This window comes from Enhydra lutris, unplaced genomic scaffold, assembly GCF_002288905.1.
Source record: "Enhydra lutris kenyoni isolate GAN:26980312 unplaced genomic scaffold, ASM228890v2 scaffoldscaffold5, whole genome shotgun sequence".
Classification (NCBI taxonomy): Eukaryota; Metazoa; Chordata; class Mammalia; order Carnivora; family Mustelidae; genus Enhydra; species Enhydra lutris.
In genome coordinates, this window is record NW_019154089.1 from 40,194,987 (window position 1) to 40,216,333 (window position 21,347).

At 38.7% G+C, this 21,347-nt stretch overlaps 1 protein-coding gene across 1 annotated transcript in view; it reads right to left on the reverse strand.

Annotated features, from left to right (window-relative positions):
- The window catches only part of LOC111141135 (integrin subunit alpha 2), a 106,630-nt gene that overhangs the window by 20,364 nt on the left and 64,919 nt on the right, over positions 1 to 21,347 (reverse strand). Inside the window, exons 14-17 of the mRNA XM_022493481.1 lie at positions 7,544 to 7,747; positions 6,697 to 6,833; positions 4,087 to 4,226; positions 759 to 910 (exon numbers count right to left, since the gene is read on the reverse strand). Coding sequence (XP_022349189.1) covers positions 759 to 910; positions 4,087 to 4,226; positions 6,697 to 6,833; positions 7,544 to 7,747 — 633 coding nt within the window. The remainder of the gene's footprint in view (positions 1 to 758; positions 911 to 4,086; positions 4,227 to 6,696; positions 6,834 to 7,543; positions 7,748 to 21,347) is intronic.

The following is a 21,347-nucleotide window of genomic DNA, read 5'->3' on the forward strand; positions in this document are numbered from 1 at the left end:
TACCTTGGACCTTCAAACCCAAATTTCTGGTGGTGGAAACCCAGAACATGCATCTTATAAGTTCTCTTGGCATTCTTACACATCTTGAACTCTGAGAACCATGTTCTATGAAAGTTCTTAAGCAGCTCTTTTAAAAATGAGTTTTTAAAAATCTTTTTAAAAAGAATTCCTAAGGAAATCACACTTTGAAACACCATTTCGTGGTTCTGGAGGGAAACAGTCATATAATTTATAAAATCAGTTTTCTGTTGGAAATCCTGAGAAGCATTTTTCCTACTTGTGAGATTTTCAAAATTCATGTCAACTGTCATAACTATGGGATATGACTGGAGCAAATAATTTTTACCTCATCCTTCTCCTATATTAATTTAAATCCAATAGTGGAAATCACAGTTAAGCTTCTTTTCAGCAGCTTAAAAATAAAACTTTTCCCTGATAGGTAAATGCTAGAATAAAATTTGCAGTCTACTAAAAGTTTTACCTGTTAAACATTAAAGAAAACACCATGTTTGATTTCTTTAAGAACCTTATTTTTAGCCTTTCGGTTGCAATCCCAAATAAAATTTCACGCTAGTAACACATTAATAGAAGGCAACCATGTACTAGCATAAAGAATAGGATTTCCTGCTCATGCAATTAGACAAGAAGAGCATTAATTAGAAGGGCAGGCATTTTCTAACTCCTAAGCTTCCTTTTTAGACGTTGACCATTCATTAGTCATTCAGAGGAAAAGATGAGAGTGAGGACAGAGGCCTCACCTGTATGTGGATGCTGTACTCAGTGCAACTCTGTGCTTGGCTCACCAGCATATTCTTCTGCAAGCACCTTTCATTGTTTTCTTTAAATAAACCCCTGGAGGTTACTCTGGATGAGTACAGGTCTGCATCAATTGTGATGTTGTATATAATAGCTACGACAAAAATCACCAATGTTATTGCAAATAAACCTTTACCAAAAAACCATCCCTACCTTACTGTGTTTTACTGGGTGAAGTCAAGGACTTCAAGAAAATATAAAAAGTCTTTCCGCGGATGGACTGTGAGCCACGGACACCCACGGCATTTGCAATTCAGGCTCTGGTGTGAGGTGGGGACTGTGGTTCCAGAGAGAGGGGATTCAAAGAAGCATGGCTTGAAGAGTGGAGAGCAAAATGGACTTGCCCCCAGGAAATCTGAGAGAATTTGGTCAAATTACTTCCTCAAGCATCAATTTCCTCATCCCTAATATGGTGATATGAGAAAGATGCAGTTACTGAGTGCCTGCCACTGACTATGTTCTCATATTGTACACGTTTTACCATCAGCCAACCTGCAAAGTGGATAGATCTCATATTTCACATAACAAACAGAATAAAAGAGGTAAAATGAACCAGCTCCATTCACACAGCAAGGGCATGCTCAGAAATAAAACCGGGGTAATTTTGAAATCAGGGCTCATGTTCTTTTAGCTTCCATGCAGTTGTGAGGATTAATTGTTATTTGAGATAAACTCTGAGGGAACACGCTAAATGCTGATTTGGGGGTGGGGGGAGGCATGCAACTCCTCAGTAATAAGTTTGGAGTCAGACAGACTTGGTTTGAATTCTAATTCCATTGTTTATGAGCTCTAGGACTTTAGGCAATTTGTGTAACATCTTTCAACCTCCATTTCCTCATCTACAAAACAGAAATACTACTACTAAACCAGGGAAATGAAAATGAAAAAAAAAAAATGCAATAAAAGACAGAGGTCAGGGGATGCCTGGGTGGCTCAGTTGGTTAAGTGGCTGCCTTCGGCTCAGGTCATGATCCTAGGCTCCCGGGATCGAGCCCCGCACTGGGCTCCTCACTCAGGGGGGAGCCTGCTTCTCCCTCTGCCTGCTCTGCCTGCTGTTCTCCCTGCTTGTGCTCGTTCTCTCTCTCTCTCTCTGTTAAATAAATAAATAAATAAATAAAATCTTTAGGGGGATAAAAAAACAGAGGTCAGTAGCCAATATACAAAATATCAGAGACTTCAACCAGAGTCCGCTGTCCAAAACTGAGAAAGAAGATCTGATGATATTCAAAGCATCAGCTGACTTATCTGGGGTTACTCCATTTTATTCTACTATTTTCAATATTTTAAAGGTTGAATAGACTTCCAAAATACATTAATTCTTCAGGTTACCTTTAAAGTATCTATTAGAGATGTTGGATCATTTTTCTTACTCCACTGACTTAATGAAGTTAACAAAGATAGATAAAACATAAGTGAATCAAATGAACTAAAAACAAGCAGTGAAAATAATACAAAGGAAAAACAATGCCAGGGAGGTGAACGTAGCCAGGACGGAGTCAGTACATGTGGTAATACTAGCTCATTTTTCTCAAGTAGCCTGGTGAAAAGGATAGCCTCATAGGCAATATATCCATTTTTTTAGGTTATTAACTTTAAATTGGAGTGAGCACCTGATATAATAAAGACCACATGCTTTAAAAATTTACTTCTCAAAGTTGTGAAGACGGGATTTGGTCTTACATACTATTATTGCCAGACAGTTAAGTGACAAATGATCATGACTGGCTTGTCTGAGTGGACCTGAAGACATTAAGGAAAAGGTGCCCAATGGGAAGAAAGCCCAGGGAAGGACATTCTCTGAAGGCAGAAAGCTGCTTTCGAGTTACAGCAACAGAAGGGGGGGAAGCCCCATCAAAAAGAGGAAGATTTAGGAGACAAATCCATGCTTTCAGGCCAGGAAAGCTAACCAGCCAGCCATTTCTGCCAACTAATAGATTTCCCAAATTAATGTTATAGGCAGACTAGCCACTTAATGTTCCCCCCACCCCCCAGCTTTGTTGAGATGTAATGGAGATACAATACTGTATCAATTTCAGGTATACAGTGTAGTTGTTTTGCATATGTAAATGCTGGAAAATGATTACAATAAGATTCATTAACAGATCATCACCTCACACAGTTGCAATTTTGAGCGTGTGTGTGGTGAGAACTTTTAAAATATCTCTTAGCAACCTCCAAATAGGCAACACAGAGTTACTGGCTCTAGTCACCATGCTGTGCGTTGCATCTAGCCACTTAGTGTTTATACAGGAATGGTTTTTGACTCAACTATCCTGGCTACTCACAGGGTAGGCCTGTGAGATGGGCTATTCAGAGTTGGGTCAGTGTTTGAATGCCTGAAAGGCAAAATGCCAGACACATATGAGAAGCAGGAAAATACAGAAAGCATGGCAAGGTTTGAATCTAACTTCTGCTTTACGTTTTTAACCTATGTATTTCTTGGTTATGAATCATGACAAAGACTGAAAATAGAGTGGTTTGTTAACCACTTAATAGAACACTTGTAGGAACTACAGGTGGCTGAAGGTTAGAGCCAAAATCTGAAGGAAGGGGGATGAGAACCTGGGAAAAAGCCGCAAGAGAAAAAAGGCAGAGTTTAATCAAGTTCAAACTCCACTGCCATGCTCTGTGAGTGCTGGAGCAGGACAGAGGATAGTAAGGGGCAGTGGGTATGAGAGATTCGGCCAGAGCAAGAGAAATGACATTTCCTGGTGACATCTGTCCAGTTTTCCTCACTCCTGCTGACAGGACACAGATTTTTATCCACTTCTCCAGATTATTTAGAGCATTTAAAACACTGGGCACAAACTACATCTTGTTTATATTTTCTCATTATTTCATGCCTACTATTTCCTCAAGAATAGGAATATTTGGTACTTGCACTGAACATGCTATGTCTAGATCACGTCTCAGCTGAAATATGGCATAAAATATGGGCAGAACATCAGTGTAATCTTTATGTGCCCAAGGTTTAAGGTAAGGAACCCCTGGGTAAAAGACACTTCGATGAAGTTAGGAGAGCCCAGGATGAGGTCACAGAGAGAGTAAATTTCTGTGGCAGAGTGTTTACCTTCCAGAGACAATAGAGGAAGATCTAACTGCATCCTCCATACATAATTAACCATTCTCAGGCACTTCAAATGTGCAGCAATGTAATATCTGCAGGACCCGTATTGCCTTTGGCCCATAAACACAAAGTACAGGTTATATTCAGGACTAAAACTCTACAAGCAAACCTATCTCCACACAGATTATTTCAGGCCAACCCACCCACTTGATCATTTTGCTTAGGAGGTCTAAACTTGGCACTGAAACAGAGTGTGAGTTTTATGTCAGCATTCTTGTTGAACAAAGTAATTTTTTCTGGTGTGAACGAAGCATCCACAGACACATCAGCAATACTTTGGGACCTGAAAGACATAAACGGAAACAGGTAGGTTACTGCCAAGTGCACGTTATAACCTTTACCTAGAGGACCCGGGACGAGCATTATCAAATTATTCTCAGCACAGTCTAAGCACTGGAGCACCATTTCATGTTTGAAAGCTCTAAAATGGTAGGTAAGAACAATATCTTTTGTGTTTGTGACTGACTGTATTGCCAGCCCAATCCACATTTAGTATTTTTTGTTTGTTTGTTTGTTTGTTTGATACATGCGTAAGTGTGGGATGTGAGTCTGCAAACTCTTTGCAAATGAAGTACAAAGTCATGATCTCTGTTGTGTTTTGTCAGCTACAAACAGTGATGTTTGCTCTTCCCACAAAGGGAGGGGAGAGCGCAGTGACAAGGTGAGAGTGGTGTGGCCGAGGAGCGTGGCTGTGGCCCTGTTGCCTCCCTTAATGGCTGGCAGCACTTCTTTGATGTGTGGCATAGGACCATAGTGGTGGCAACTAGCCTGGTACCAGAAAATGGCTGGGGAGTCTCTCAGGCAGGGTGCAAAAGACTTCTGACTCTGGTACAGCCCTTTAGATATCTAGAAAGCTTTCCATACACATGGGCTCATTTGTTCCTTTAACACTCCTATGAAATAGAACAAATATTGTCTCCTTTTTATTAATGAGAAAGTCTGAAACAAAAAGCATTTAGTAACTTATGAGTTTACTGAGTAATAGTTAGCAAGTGAGGAGGTAGAGCTCATGATCTCCTAGTTTTTCTGCCATTAAAATGTTGTACTTCATCATAACGACCCTTTGTGCACACACTCCATGATTTACAGAGCAGCAAATAGTAAGTAATTAGTAATTTCATTGTTTTGAGAAGTACCGTAAAAAAATGCAAAAAACATTTTATCTTTAATTTCAGGTACCATCTGAAGGACTTAAGTGAAAAATTGTTTCATCAATTGATCATGTACCTATAAGACCCCCTAATAAGCAGCCATAAAACATCTAATAACAAGTACAACATGTCCTCAAACCTACAAGATCTAGAATGTCTAAGTGAGTGTTTTCTGTAAATCAATCTCTTTAAGAGAATCTTTTATCCCAATGGCGATGGTGGCATTGATTGAAAGGATTTTGTTAACTTGTTTTTTAAAAAAAATATTCTCAGGAAGTTACCTAGAAAATCTAGTCTCAACACCTTATAGGAATAGGACCACAAAATGGCAAGAACTTAGGCTGACTGATCACCTCAATCAATTGATCTGACTGCATGTGTCTTGACTTTTTGAAGAAGAGAAAAGTCTGGCTATCATTGGTGATATTAAAAGGGAGTATCGGGGTGCCCGGCTGGCTCAGTTAGCAGAGCATGTAACTCTTAAACTCAGGGTTGTGGGTTCAAAACCCCTAATAGGTGTAGAGAGTACTTAAAATCTTTTATAAAATGGGAGTGTCATAGTATAGTAATTATGTAGGCTAAGAAGGAAGAAGCCTACCAGACGGCTGGAGGGTGATGGTCCCTGAAAGGTGTCTTTAAAAATTTATAACAAATTATAAATCCTATGACAATATTATCACATCTCATATTTTTCTAATGGCATGCTACTCTTAACTGATTTTATTTAGTAAATATATTTTTTAATGTGTCAGTCTTAAGTATGATCTGTGTATTTTCCCCCTACATGAAGTTTTCTTCTTAAAACTTTTTCAAAACAATGCATTCTCCAAACTTTTCAAAACATTCTCAAAACAATGCATTTCATTTTTTAAAAGCACATGTGAAATACTGTGAATAGTTTAACGAAACTCAGAAACAACACATCAATATGTGATGTTTTCTGTTCTTGAAGTATTTGGACATTTAAAGCAAATGAATGAAATATATTTTTGGGGGGAGGAGACTCTTGATTGCATTCTCAATTTCTTTATGATTCTAATCCCTGACCAACCCAATATATTTATTTTTGTCCTTGTGTCACACAGCCCTTGAATCCGTATTGCTGTTCCCTGCTCTTCAACTCCTACTGAGGTCAATGAGAGGTCAGCTAAACCTAAATAATAGCTTCTTGTTTATGACTAATAATTTCAAAAGTTGCTTCATAACCACATGAGAAGTTATACTTCATTTGTGTGGTCTGAGTGTTCAGTATTTTTAGAGCATTCTCATGAGGCTTCCTTTCTGTGAGCTGAGGTAAGGTTATTTGGAAGATAATATTCAGAAATATCCTGGATACCATTTTAAAGGCTCTGTCCATTCTGTGTCCTTTATCTACTCAACATATAGAGAAGAGGAACTCGACGGCTATGTTAAGCAAATATTTTTCTTCTCCCATTAAGGAAAAATACATTTCTTCCATTGACACATAAACTATGACACATAATTGTCCTGGAGTCTTCTAGAATGCATGTGGCATTTCTACAATTTCAGCACAGCTATCTGTTCTACTTATCAGGTTATTTTTTAGTTAGCTAGTTTGTGTCTGGTTCTCAGCTGACTCACCAGAGCTGAACCACTTGCCCAAAGGCTCCAATGGATACGTCAGTGATGGAATCGCCATTTAAATCACCATAACCATCCAGAGATCTCCCAAAATACTGGAGCTGGCTCCTAAAGGCTCCATCAGATCCCAAGATTTTCTGAAAGAGCAAGTTGGACATGAAATTACAATGTGGAACAACTGAAAGAGAAAAAAAGGGAGCTTCTACACTGCACTGTTAGATTTTTCTAAATAGCCACTTCTTAGGTTGTTTTATTTGCCACAAAATTCCATTGATTTTTTTCAATCACAGTGTTTCTCATCTGTTTATCATGCTTGTAGCCACAGAGAAACAGCATGAATCTTTTCACATAAAAATCACAAAGAAAAAAGAAAAAGCAGCAGATCTGTGGACTGAGCAGGATTTGAAACAAGCTCAAGTGTGATTGTCTCCTAGTCCACGTCTTTTAGGACTTCCCTGGAAAGTTGCCTGATCAATGAGGCCCCTTTGGGCACCCTTTAAGTTACCTAATAACTCCCATTCTTGAACATTTAAAAAAGTTTTTTAATGTCTTATCATTTATTATGATCTGGAACACTTTATCTCACTTACCTTATTTTCCCTCTGTCTCCTGCACAAAAAATGCAAGAGCCGCAAAGAGCAGAGTTTTATCTGTCCCGTTCTTTACAGTATCTCCAGCACCCAGGACGGTGCCTGACACATAGTAGGAGATTCACTAAATGTTTGCTTAGTGAACAAATAAAGTTCTAAAAATAAGTGGGATGGATCAGATTATCTGCATGGCATGCGGCAGCTCTAACATAAGGATACTCACATGTGAATACATCACCATGGAACTCACGGATTACCTGGGAATACCTTGTGCGAATGGTGCCCTCGTGACCGTTGTAGATGTACACAGCTCCAGAGTTCTGATTTTCCAAAGGGGAACCAACTATTACATCGTTGAAGCCATCCATGTTGATATCTGAAAGAGCTGCAATCGCTGAACCAAACCGAGCATTTTCAACACCCTCGGGGCCTTCAAGAAACTGGTGCCAATTCAAAACACCCTGGCAGAGAGGAAAAGAGGGATGAATAAAGCAAACCTTCCAACGTTTATCATTAAAATTCACAGCAAACGGTGTCTGAACCAATTTGTAAACTGTTAAAAGTAGACAGGATTTTGAAAACTAGATTTCAAAATTTTCTACGAAGACAATGATAAAATGAGAATTTTAGCAAGGCAGCTCATAGGATATGTGCTCATAAACCGAGGTGAAAGGAGTGAATTCTCTTTATGGTGGCTGCACAGCCTGTATAACACTACCCATGTCTTTCCCTCCTTTTCCCCCATAATACTAAAATCTTTACCTGTTTCCAAAACTTCCCATTTAAGATTTGCTGATGAAAATCTACTAACATCTTGAATAAAATTAAGATGGAGACACACAAAAAACAATGTTTTATTTTAGACCCTTTCTTAAAAATTATAATGGTACAGGTAGTAGAAAATGAGACCGTTAGTTTCCAGTTCAAGACAGCAACCCTGAACTCACCCCTTCCCTGGAACCCATCAAATTACACCTATTAATAGAACAATTCTTCTTGGGAAAAAAACCAAACTGAGGGCTGACTGAACAGCTACTGGACAACCGAAGATAGACAAAATGGCAAGAGAACACAAAGAGATGGAGACACAGTATTAAAGGGAAACTGAAGCAGTGGGGATGCAGAGTACTGAGAGGGCAGGAACAGATTTCTCTGATCGTGAGCACAGAAAAGAAGTCACAGTTTAAAAGGGCAATTAACATCAAAAAGAGACAACACTAGAACTCCACCGCATGGTGGAGGAGTTGCAGGCTAAGCTCTCAAGTCAGAGGGACTGGAAAATGATGGTTTACATTATTACCATTCCACCTTAAAACCTCAGTCAGAGCACGGTCTGCCCAGCAGATGGGCAGTTCTGGTGGTCTCCGAGCTCTCGACCTCAACAAGCCTAAGGTCCTCAAGCCTGGGACAGGAAAAAAAAAAAAAAGCTACAGTTTAAAAGGGCCAAGGAGTGGTGGGAATACTCGCCCTCCACATTTAAAGCCCAGACAGGAGCAGGGTCCAAACACAATAACCAGTGGGTTTAAGTGTCAGAAAATGCAGGTCCCAACCCTGTAAATGGTAGGGTTCAGTCATCAGAGAGGGCTCACAACATCAGTAAGCCCAGGGTCCATAAGCCCATACCAGCCCCTGTGGAGCCAGGGCATGGAAAATAAGCAGTAGAATTTTAATTTTTTAAAAAATTTTGTTTGGGGCGCCTGGGTGGCTCAGTGGGTTAAATCCTCTGCCTTCAGCTCAGGTCATGATCCCGGGGTCCTGGGATCGAGCCCCACATCCGGCTCTCCGCTTGGTGGGGAGTCTGCTTCCCCCTCTCTCTCTCTGCCTGCCTCTCTGCCTACTTGTGATCTCTCTCTCTGTCAAATAAATAATAAAATCTTTAAAAAAAATTTTTTTGTTTAAAAATTTTTAATCAAAACAGGTTTTTATTTTTAAATTTAAAGATATATATTTTGTTTTATTTTCTCCTGATTTTTTTTTCTTTCAAATTTTATTATTTTCTTCTTTCTGCAAAAATCCAAAGTTTAAACAAGTAACTAACAATAAAGCCACAGCTCCAGCCACCAGAAGAGTCACCAAGAGCACACAGTCTGCAAAGGGACACCATCCTTCAAGTTTAGGAGCAGTAGCTGTTCTGCCTAATCCACAGAAACAAACACAGAAAGTCAAGCAAAATGCAGAGATAGAGGAATATGCTCCAAAAGAAAGGAAAAAAACCTCACAGAAAGAATTAAATGAAACAGAGATAAGCAACATGCCTGAGACAGAATTTAACAATTGTGGGTAGTGGGAGGAGCAAGATGGCGGAGGAGTAGGAGACCTAAATATCGTCAGGTCCCAAAAGTTCACCTAGATAGCTATCAAACCGTTCTGAATACCTACAGACTCAACAGGAGATTGAAGAGAAAAAGAGCAGCAATTCTAGGAACAGATAAAGGAACACTTTCCAGAAGGTAGGATGTGCAGAGAAGTGAATCTGAGGCAATAAACGGGAAGATAGACCTTGAGGGGAGGGGCCGGCTCCCGGCAAGTGACACAGCAGCAGAGCACAAAACTGGAACATTTAGAAGTTTGCTGCACTCCAAAGGCGAAGTGTGTGTGGGGGGGTGGAGCCCTCACAGGGACAGTGGGCTCTCAGGACCCACAGGGTCACACAAAGACCAGGGGTATCTGAGGGTGGCAGAGCTTCCAGGTATTGATCGGAGCATGGAAGCTGGCTGCAGGGACAGAGCCGAGGGGTGGGCTCTCAGCTTGGGGTTACCTTAAACCATGATCCATGGCAAGTCGGGCCACTGCACTTTGAGCAGGGACACCACATGTGGCAGATCTGTGGAGATCCTCTCATTCCTACTTTGGGAGGAACGGCATGGAAGCATGCTGCAGGAATCATCTGGAGACTCCAAATGGGGCCATGAGCCAGAGACAGAAATGCTTGGTCACAGGCTGGGTGAGCAAGAAGTGTGGCCAGAGATCAGGGAGACAGAAGGGATTGACTGTTTTTCTCTGGGGGCACACTGAGGAGTGGGGCTCAAGCTCTCAGCTCCTAAGGGGCCAGAGATTGGGAAGTCACCATTTTAACTCTCATCCTCCAAAGCTACACAGAAAACATTCAGGGAACAAAAGCTATGAGAGCCAACCCAAGCAGATGGCTCAGCCTGGCCCCTGGCAAGAGCGGTGCAACTCCACCTTGGGCAAAGACATTTGAGAATCACTGCAACAGGCCCCTCCCCCAGAAGATCAGCAAGAACATCAAGCCAAGACCAAGTTCACCAATCAATGAGAACTGCAAAACTTCAGAACTATGGGAATACAGCACCTAGAATTCATGGCTTTTTTCACCATGATTCTTTAGTTTTTCAAAGAGAAATTTTCTAGATTTTTTTTCTTACTCTATTTTTAAAAAATATCAATATTTTAAAGTTTTTAAACCATTTTCTCTTATCAATACCTTTTTAAAAATCTTTAATTTTTATTATTATAGTACTATTCCATCCCTTTATTGTATTTAACATTATTTTTATGTATACATATAGGTTTTTCTTACTTTAAAATTTTGGGATACAATTTCTTCAAACAGATCAAAATATGCCCTAAATCTAGCACATGTCTTTGTTCTGGTCTCCAGCCTGATCATATTCTTTCCTCTTTTTTTGTTTCTTTTTTCAACCAACTTCTTATCAGTTCCTTTTTTAGAATCTTTTTAAATTTTCATCTTTGCACTCATATTCCATCCCTTCATCATCTTTACCAGTGTGTGTGTGTGTGTGTGTGTGTGTGTGTACACCCAAAATCAAGTGTGCAGCTGTGTTTTATTCACCAGTCTAATATATATATGTATATGTGTATATATATATTTATATTTATTAAAAAAATATATATATAAATACATATACATTTTGTTTTCTCCTTTATTCTCCCCCCAGTTTTGGGTCTCTTTCAATTTGGTTAGTGTATATTTTTCTGGGGTCGTTGCTACCCTTTTAGTATTTTGTTCTCTCATTCATCTAGTCTTATCTGGATAAGACTATGCAGAATGACAATGCAGAAAAACTCTCCTAAAAAAACAAAACAAAACAAAACAAAAACCCCCAAGAGGCAGTAATGATGGCTAGGGGCTAAATCAATATGGACATTAGTAAGATGTCAAAACTAGAGTTCAGAATGACGATTATCAAAGTGCTAGCTGGGGTCAAAAAAAGCATGGAAGATACTAGAGAATCCCTTTCTGGAGAAATAAAATCCCTTTCTGGAGAAATAAGAGAACTAAAATCTAACCAAGTTGAAATTAAAAAAGCTGAAATGAAGTGCAATAAAAAATGGAGGCTCTTACTGCTAGGATAAATAAGGCAGAAGAGAGAATTAGTGATAGAGAAGGCCAAATGATGGAGAATAAAGCAGCTGAGAAAAAGAGAGAGAAACAACTACTGTACCACAAGGGGAGAATTCAAGAGATAAGTGATACCATAAGACAAAACAATATTAGAATAATTGGGATTCCAGAAGAAGAAGAAGTGGGGGCAGAAGGTATTTAGAGAATATTATAGCAGGGAATTTCCATAATTTGGCAAAGGGAACAAGCATCAAAATCCAGGAGGCACAGAGAACCCCCCCTCAAAAACATAAAAATAGGTCTGTACCCTGTCATCTAGTAGTAAAACTTACAAATCTCAGTGACAAAGAGAAAATCTTGAAAGTAGCTTGGGATGAGAGCTCTGTAACATACAATGGTAGAAATATTAGATTGGCAGAAGACTTATCCACAGAGACCTGGCAGGCCAGAAAGAACTGGCATGATATATTCAGAGCAATGAACGAGAAAAACATGCAGCCAAGAATACTATATCCAGCTGGGCTGTCATTGAAAATAGAAGATGAGGGGCGCCTGGGTGGCTCAGTGGGTTAAGCCTCTGCCTTCAGCTCAGGTCATTGTCCCAGGATCCTGGGATCAAGCCCCACATCAGGCTCTCTGCTCAGCAGGGAGCCTGCCTCCCTTCCTCTCTCTCTGCCTGCCTCTCTGCCCACTTGTGATCTCTGTCTGTCTGTCAAATAAATAAATAAAATCTTAAAAAAAAAAAAAAAAGAAAATAGAAGATGAGATAAAAAGCTTCCAGGACAAACAAAAATTAAAAGAATTTGCAAACACCAAACCAGCCCTAGGGAAAATATTGAAAGGGGTCCTCTAAGCAGAGGCAGCCTAAAAGTAATAGACCAGAAAGAAACAGAGACAATATACAGTAACAGTCACATTGCAGGCAATATAATGACACTAAATTCATATCTTTCAGTAGTTACCCTAAATGTAAATGGGCTAAATGCCCAAATCAAAACATAGGGTATCAGAATGGATAAAGAAAACAAGACCCATCAATATGCTGTGTACAAGAAACTCATTTTAGATGTAAAGACACCTCCAGATTTAAATTGAGGGGGTGAAAAACAATTTACCATGCTATTGGACATCAAAAGAAAGCTGGGGTGGCAATCCTTATATCAGACTAATTAGATTTTAAACCAAAGACTACCATAAGAGATGAGGAAGGACACTATAACATACTTCAAGGGTCTATCCAACAAGAAGATCTAACAATTTTAAATATCTATGCCCCTGACATGGGAGCAGCCAATTATATAAACCAATTCATAACAAAATGAAAAAAACACATCAACAATAATACAATAATAGTAGGGGAATTTAACACCCCCCCCCCCACTGAAATGGACAGATCATCTAAGCAAAAGATCAACAAGGAAATAAAGGCTTTAAATGACACACTGGACAAGATGGACATCACAGATATATTCAGAACATTCCATCCCAAAGCAACAGAATACATATTCTTCTCTAGTGCACATGGAACCATCTCCAGAATAGATTACATCCTGGGTCACAAATCAGGTCTCAACTGCTACCAAAAGATTGGGATCATTCCCTGCATATTTTCAGAACACAATGCTCTGAAACTAGAAATCAACCACAGGAGGAAAGTTGGAAAGAACTCAAATTCATGGAGACTAAACAGCATCCTAGTAAAGAATGAATGGGTCAACCAGGAAATTAAAGAATTTTAAAAATTCATGGAAACAAATGAAAACACAACTGTTCAAAATCTTTGGGACAGAGCAAAGGCAGTCCTGAGAGGAAAGGATATAGCAATACAAGCCTTTCTCAAGAAACAAGAAAGTCTCAAGTACACAACCTAACCCTACACCTAAAGGAGCTGGAGAAAGAACAGCAAAGAAAGCCTAAACCCAGAAGGAGAAGAGAAATAATAAAGATCAGAGCACAAATCAATAAAATAGAAACCAAAAAAAAACAGTAGAACAAATCTACGAAACTAGAAGCTGGTTCTTTGAAAGAATTAGTAAGATTGATAACCCCCTGGCCACACATATCAAAAACAAAAGAGAAAGGACCCAAGTTAATAAAATCATGAATGAAAGAGGAGAGATCACAACCAACACTAAAGAAATACAAACAATTATAAGAACATATTATGAGAAACTATACACCAGCAAATTTGACAATCTGGATGAAATGGATGCATTCCTAGAGATGTATAAACTACCAAACTGAAACAGGAAGAAAGAGAAAACCAGGACAGACTCATAACCAGCAAGGAAATTGAAGCAGTAATAAAAAATCTCCCAAGAAACAAGATCCCAGGACCAGATGAACTCCCAAGGAAATTCTACCAGCCATTTAAAGAAGAATTAAAACCTATTCTCCTGAAACTGTTCCAAAAAATAGAAATGGGAGGAAAACTTTCAAACTCATTTTATGAGGTCAGCATTACCTTGATACCAAACCAAAGATGCCATCAAAAAGGAGAATTACAGACCAATATATCCCTGATGAACATGAATGCAAAAATTCTCACCAAAATACTAGCCAATAGGATCCAATAGTACATTAAAAGGATTATTCACCATGACCAAGTGGAATTTATTCCTGGGCTGCAAGGTTGTTTCAATATCTCAAGTCAATCAATGTGAACAATACATCAATAAAAGAAAGAACAAGAAGCATATGATACTCTCCATAGATGCAGAAAACGCATTTCACAAAGTACAGCATCTTTCTTGATCAAAACTCTTCACAGTGTAGGGATAGAGGGTACATACCTGAATATTATAAAAGCCATCTATGAAAAATCCATAGCAAATATCATTCTCAATGGGAAAAACTGAGAGCTTTTCCCCTAAAGTCAGGAACATGGCAGGGATGTCCATTCTTACCACTGCTCTTCAACATACTGGAGTCTTAGTCTCAGACAACAAAAATAAATAGGAGGCATCCAAATTGGCAAAGAAGAAGTCAAACTCTCACTCTTTGCTGAAGATATGATACTTTATGTGGAAAACCCAAAAGACTCCACCCTAAAACTGCTAGAACTCATACAGGAATTCAGTAAAGTCTCAGGATATAAAAATCAATGCCTAGAAAGCAGATGCATTTCTAGATACCAACAGCAAGACAGAAGAAAGAGAAACTAAGGAGTCAATCCCATTTACAATTGCACCCAAAACCATAAAATACCTAGGAATAAACCTAAACAAAGAGGTAAAGAATCTGTACTCAGAAAACTATAAAGTACTCATGAAAGAAACTGAGGAAGACACAAAGAAAAGGAAAACTGTTCCATGCTCATGGATTGGAAGAACAAATATTGTGAAAATGCCTATGCTACCTAAAGCAATCATTACATTTAATGCAATCCCTATCAAAATACCATCAATTTTTCAAAGAAATGGAACAAATAATCCTAAAATTTACATAGAACCAGAAAAGACCCCAAATAGCCAGAGGAATGTTGAAAAAGAAAACCAAAGTTAGCAGCATCACAATTCCAGACTTTAAGCTCTATTACAAAGCTGTCATCATCAAGACAGTATGGTATCGCTGCAAAAACAGATACATAGATCAATCAAGCAGAATAGAGAGCCCAGAAATGGACCCTCAACTCTATGGTCAACTAATCTTTGACAAAGCAGGAAAGAATGTGCAATAGAAAAAAGACAGTCTCTTCAACAAATGGTGTTGTGAAAATTGGACAGCCACATGCAGAAGAATGAAACTGGACCATTTTCTTACACCACACACAAAAATAGACTAAAAATGGATGAAAGATCTCAATGTGAGACAGGAATCCATCAAAATCCTTGAGAAGAACAACCTCTTCAACCTAAGCTGCACTGACTTTGTCCTAGAAACATCACCAAAGGCAAGGGAAGCAAGGGGCAAAAATGAACTATTGGAACTTCATCAAGATCAAAAGCTTTTGCACAGCAAAGGAAACAGTTAACAAAACCAAAAGACAACTGACAGCATGGGTGAAGATATTTGCAAAGGACATATGAGATAAAGTGCTACTATCCAAAATCTATAAAGAACTTATCAAACTTAACCCCCAAAGAACAAATAATCCAATCAAGAAATGGGCAGAAGACATGAAGAGACATTTTCGCAAAGAAGACATCCAAATGGTCAACAGACACATGAAAAGGTGCTCAACATCACTTGCCATCAGGGAAATACAAATCACAACCACAGTGAGATACCACCTCACATCAGTCAGGATGGCTAAAATTAACAAGTCAGGAAATGACAGATGTTGGCAAGGATGTGGAGAAAGGGGAACCCCCCTACACTGTTGGTGGGAATGCAAGCTGGTGCAGCCACTCTGGAAAGCAGCATGGAGGTTCCTCCAAAAATTGAAAATAGAGTTACCTTATGACCTAGCAATTGTAGTACTGGGTATTTACCCCAAAGATACAAATGTAGTGGTCCAACAGGACAAGTGCACCCAAATGTTTATACCAGCAATATCCACAATAGCCAAACTATGGATAGAACCTAGATGTCCATCAACAGATGAATGGATAAAGACAATGTGGTATATATATAATGGAATAGTATGCAGCCATCAAAAGAAATGAAATATTGCCATTTGCAATGATGTGGATAGAACTAGAGCATATTATGCTGAGTGAAATAAGTCAATCAGAGAAAGACAATTATCATATGATCTCTCTGAAATGAGGAATTTGAAAGGCAAGGGGCTTGGGGGGGTAGGGAAGGAAAAAATGGGACAAAATGGGATCGTGAGGGAGACAAACTATAAGAGACTCTTAACCTCATGAAACTAACGTAGGGTTGCTAGGGGGTCGGGGGAGGAGGGATATGGTGGCTGGGTTAAGGACACTGCGGAGGGTATGTGTTATGGTGAGTGTTGTGAATTTTAAGACTGATGATTCACAGACCTGTACCCCTGAAGCAAACAATACATTATATGTTAATTTAAAAAATAATAATTGTGAGGATATTGGGCTGGAGAAAAAAGTGGAAGATTTCAGTGAGACTTTCAATAAAGACACAGGGGTTAAAGAATACAGCAACTGAAATAACAGAATCAACATTAGCTTAGAAGAACATACTAGCAACCTGGATAACAGGGTAATGGAGAGCAACACAAGCTGAACAGCAAAGAGAGAAAAGAATAAAAAAAAAAAAGAAGATGATTAAGAGATCTCATGGACAATATAAACAAATATTTGCATTACAGGGGTCCCAGAAAAAGAGAGGAAAGTGTAGAAAACTTATTTGAAGAAATAATAACTAAAAACTTCCCTAATCTTGGGAAAGAAATAGACATCTAAATCCAGTTAGCATAGAGAGTTCCAAGTAAGATGAACCTGAGGAGATCCACACCATGGCACATAATAATTAAAATGTCAAAGTTTAAAGTTAAAGAGAATCCTAAAAGCAGAAAGAAAGGAACAAAAGGTTACTTAGAAGGGAAAATCTGTAAGGCTATCAGCTAATTTTTCAGCAGAAACTTTTGAGTATTTCTGCCACTTTCTCTGGCTTGCAAAGTGCTGAAAGGAAAAAAAGCCTATGGCCAAGAATACTCTGCCAGACAAGATTATCATTCAGACTTGATGGAGAGATGAAGTGTTTCCCAGACAAATGAAAGGTAAAGGAATTCATCACCACTAAACCAGACTTACAAGAAATATTAAAGGGACTTCTTTAAGTGGAAAAGCAATGACCATAATTAGACATAAGAAAATTATGAATCAAAGATGTAAAATATGACAACAAATGTGGAGAAGGGGAGTAAAAAAAGGAAGAGAAGGGGGAAAGACCCCCTCCTTCTGAACTTAATGACCATCAAATTAATAGATTGCTATTTACTTGGAAAGTTGTATGTGAACGTAGTGATAACCACAAGCCCAAAACAGGATAGAAATACAAAGAAAGCAAAAGAAAGCTAAATATAACACTATAGAAACTCACCAATCACAAAGAATGAGAAGATGGGGTGCCTGGGCAGCTTAGTGGGTTAAGCCTCTGCCTTAGGCTCAGGTCATGATCTCAGGGTCCTGGGATTGAGCCCTGCATCGGGCTCTCTGCTCAGTGGGGAGCCTCCTTCTGCCCCCCACCTGCCTCTATGCCTACTTGTGATCTCTCTCTGTCAAATAAATGAATAAAATCTTTAAAAAAAACCACAAACAATGAGGAAAAAAAGGAACAAGAAAACAAATTTTTAAAATGGCAAAAAGTATATATCTATCAATAATCACTTTAAATGTAAATGGCCTAAATGCTCCAACCAAAAGACACGGGGTAACAGAGAAGATAAAAAAATAAGACCCATCTATACACTGCCTACAAGAAACTCACACCTCAGGCCTAAAGACATATACAGACTGAAAGTGAAGGGACTGAGAAACATTCACCATGCAAATGGAAGTGAAAAAAAGCTGGGGTAGCAATAATTAGACAAAATAGACTTTAAAACAAAGACTAACGACAATTATTACATAATGATAAAAGGATCAGTCCTACAAGAGGATATAACCATTATAAATATCTATATACCCAATACTGGGCTACCTAAATACATAAAGCAAACGTAAGTGGACATAAAGAGAGAAATCTGTGGTAATAGAGTAGTAGTAAGGGACTTTACACCCCACTTACAACAACCGATGGATTATCCAGACAAAAAAAAAATCAATAAGGAAACAATGTCTTTGAGCATCTTTGGACCAGATGGACATAAAATATACATATGGAATACTCCATCTGAAAACAGAATAGTCATTCTTTTTTGTTGTTGTTGTTGTTTTAAGATTTTATTTATTTATTTGACACAGAGAGACACAGTGAGAGAGGGAACACAAGCAGGGGGCATGGGAGAGGGAGAAGCAGGCTTCCCACCAAGCAGGGAGTCCAATGTGGGGCTTGGTCCCAAGACCCTGGGATCATGACCCCAGCTGAAGACAGACGCCTAATGACTGAACCACCCACACACCCCCAAAATACTCAGTCTTTTCAAGTGCACATGAAACCTCCAGAATAGATCATATGCCAGCCCACGAAACAAGCCTCAATAAATTTAAGAAGACGGAAATCATACCATGCATCTTTTCTGATCACAACAGTGTGAAGCTAAAAATCACAAGAAAAAAAGGAAAAAATACAAACACACAGAGACTACACTCCATGACACCAAACAACCAATAGGTCAATGAAGCCATCAAAGAAAAAATAAAATGCACGGAGATGAATGAAGATGAAAATACAATGGTCCAAAGTCTTTGGGATGCAGCAAAAGCAGCTCTAAGAGAGAAATATACAGTACAGAGTGATACAGGCCTACCTTAAGAAATAAGAAAAAGCTCAAATAAACAATCCAAACTTATACCTAAAGGAACTAGAGAAAGACCAAACGCAACCAAAGGAAACAAAGATCAGAGCAGAAATCAATGACCTAGGAAAGCCCCCCCGTCGCCCCCCCCCCCCCCCCCAAAAAAAGAATCAATGAAACTGAGTTGGTTCTTTGAAAAGATAAACAGGGGCACCTGGGTGGCTCAGTGGGTTAAGCCTCTGCCTTTGGCTCAGACCATGATCTCGGGGTCCTGGGATCGAGCCCCGCATCATCCTCTCTGCTCAGCAGGGAGTCTGCTTCTCCCTCACCCTCTGTTTGCGTCTCTGCCTACTTGTGATCTCTCTCTCTGTGTGTTAAATAAATAAAATCTTTAAAAAGAAAATGGACAGTGGACCTATACAGACATTTTTCCAAAGAAAACACACAGATAGTCAACACATGAAAAGAAGCTCAATGTCACTCAGAGAAATACAAACCAAAACCACAAAGAGGTATTACCTGACAGTAGTTAGAATGGCTAAAATCAAAATGACAAGAAATAGCATGTGTTGGCAAGGATGTGGACAAAAAGGAATCCTTGTGCACTGTGGAAAATAGTGTGTAGGTTCCTCCAAAAATTAAAAATAGAAATACCATATGATCCAATAATTTCACTATTGGGTATTTACCCACAGAAAGAAAAAATACTAATTTGAAAAGATACATGCACCCCTGTGTTTATTGCAGCATTATTTACAATAGTCAAGATATGGGGACAACCTAAGTGGCCACCAGTAGACAAATGGAGAAGGAAAATGTGTATATACACACATACACATACATATTAAACAACCATAAAAGAGGAAGAGATTGTGCCATTTGAGACAACATGGATGGACCCAGAAGGTATTAGGCAAAGTGAAATATGTCAGAGAAAAAAATACTGCACAATTCCATTCATAAGATGTTAGCTACATTTGTAATGAACATAGCATGATGTATAAACTTGTCAAATCACCTTGTAGTATACCTTGTACACCTTGTTGTAAACTAACATAGTGTGTATCAACTATACTAAAAAAAAAATAAAGGGAGACTGTTAATGTCACATTATAAAAAATAAATAATTCTGTCCAAAGAAAAAACATTTTCTTGTTCTCTTTTTTCCTTCCAGATTTTGAAATCAGGAATGGAAATATTTCATGACTTCACAAGAAAGCGATGCTCCTCAAATATGAAACTAGGTCAGTGTTGATTCTTCTCTATAATAATCTTAAGGAAATCACTTTGTAATTGAGACTGACAAAGTATCAGGAGATCTTCTCATCTTCCACACTTGATGATAATTCAGAATACTTGAGAAGTAACAAACATTTAAGAAACTAGACATTTGGGACGCCTGGGTGGCTCAGTTGGTTGGACGACTGCCTTCGGCTCAGGTCATGATCCTGGAGTCCTGGGATCGTGTCCCGCATCAGGCTCCCAGCTCCACGGGGAGTCTGCTTCTCTCTCTGACCTTCTCCTCGCTCATGCTCTCTCTCACTGTCTCTCTCTCAAATAAATAAATAAAATCTTTAAAAAAAAAAAAAGAAACTAGACATTTGTTAAATTTTTAAACAGGCATTTATGCTCCTCCCTTACTGAACACTCAATTATACACTCTTTATATGCTTTAGAATTTTTTAAGGGGGGAGGGAGAGAGAGAAAGTGAACAAGCATGCTGAGTAGGGGGTAGGAGGGGGAGAGGGAGAGAGAGAATCTTAAGTAGGCTCCACACTCAGGAAGGGTCCCAACTCAAGGCTCAATCTAATGACCCTGAGATCATGACTTGAGCCAAAAATCCAGAGAATCATTTAAATAGATAAGGTAGGACAAACTACTCCAATAGCAAAACATAATATTTACTATATTAATATCACCTACCTTTTTTTTCCCTTCTTTTCTCCAGTTTCCTATGTCAACTTGTGCCTTTATTTGTGGTTTTCTTTTCAGCTCCAAGTTCCTTATACTATGGACGTGGATTTAGAGAGCTCGGTCTAGTTAGAGTCTGCTAAGTTTTATGTGCAAGGACTAAAATTTCATATACACATATCTAATATATATTTCTATATATTTCATATACGCATATCTAACTGTTATACAAAGCAACAGAATTTCTTAATATAGAAAGCATCCAGGATTAAACCAAAATTTGCAAAATTCTGGGTATAATTTGTCTTTTTCACTGTAAAATGTTAATAAGATAGTTTGTTCTGTTATCATGATCTCTTCACAGTGAAGAAGAATAATTGAAGGAGGTACTTGTGGACTACACCAATGTTTGCATGCGCACACATTTCAAAAATGACAGTACTTTTGGGATATATATTATATATTCGAAGACCTTTCATGGAAAACAGCAGTGCACTAT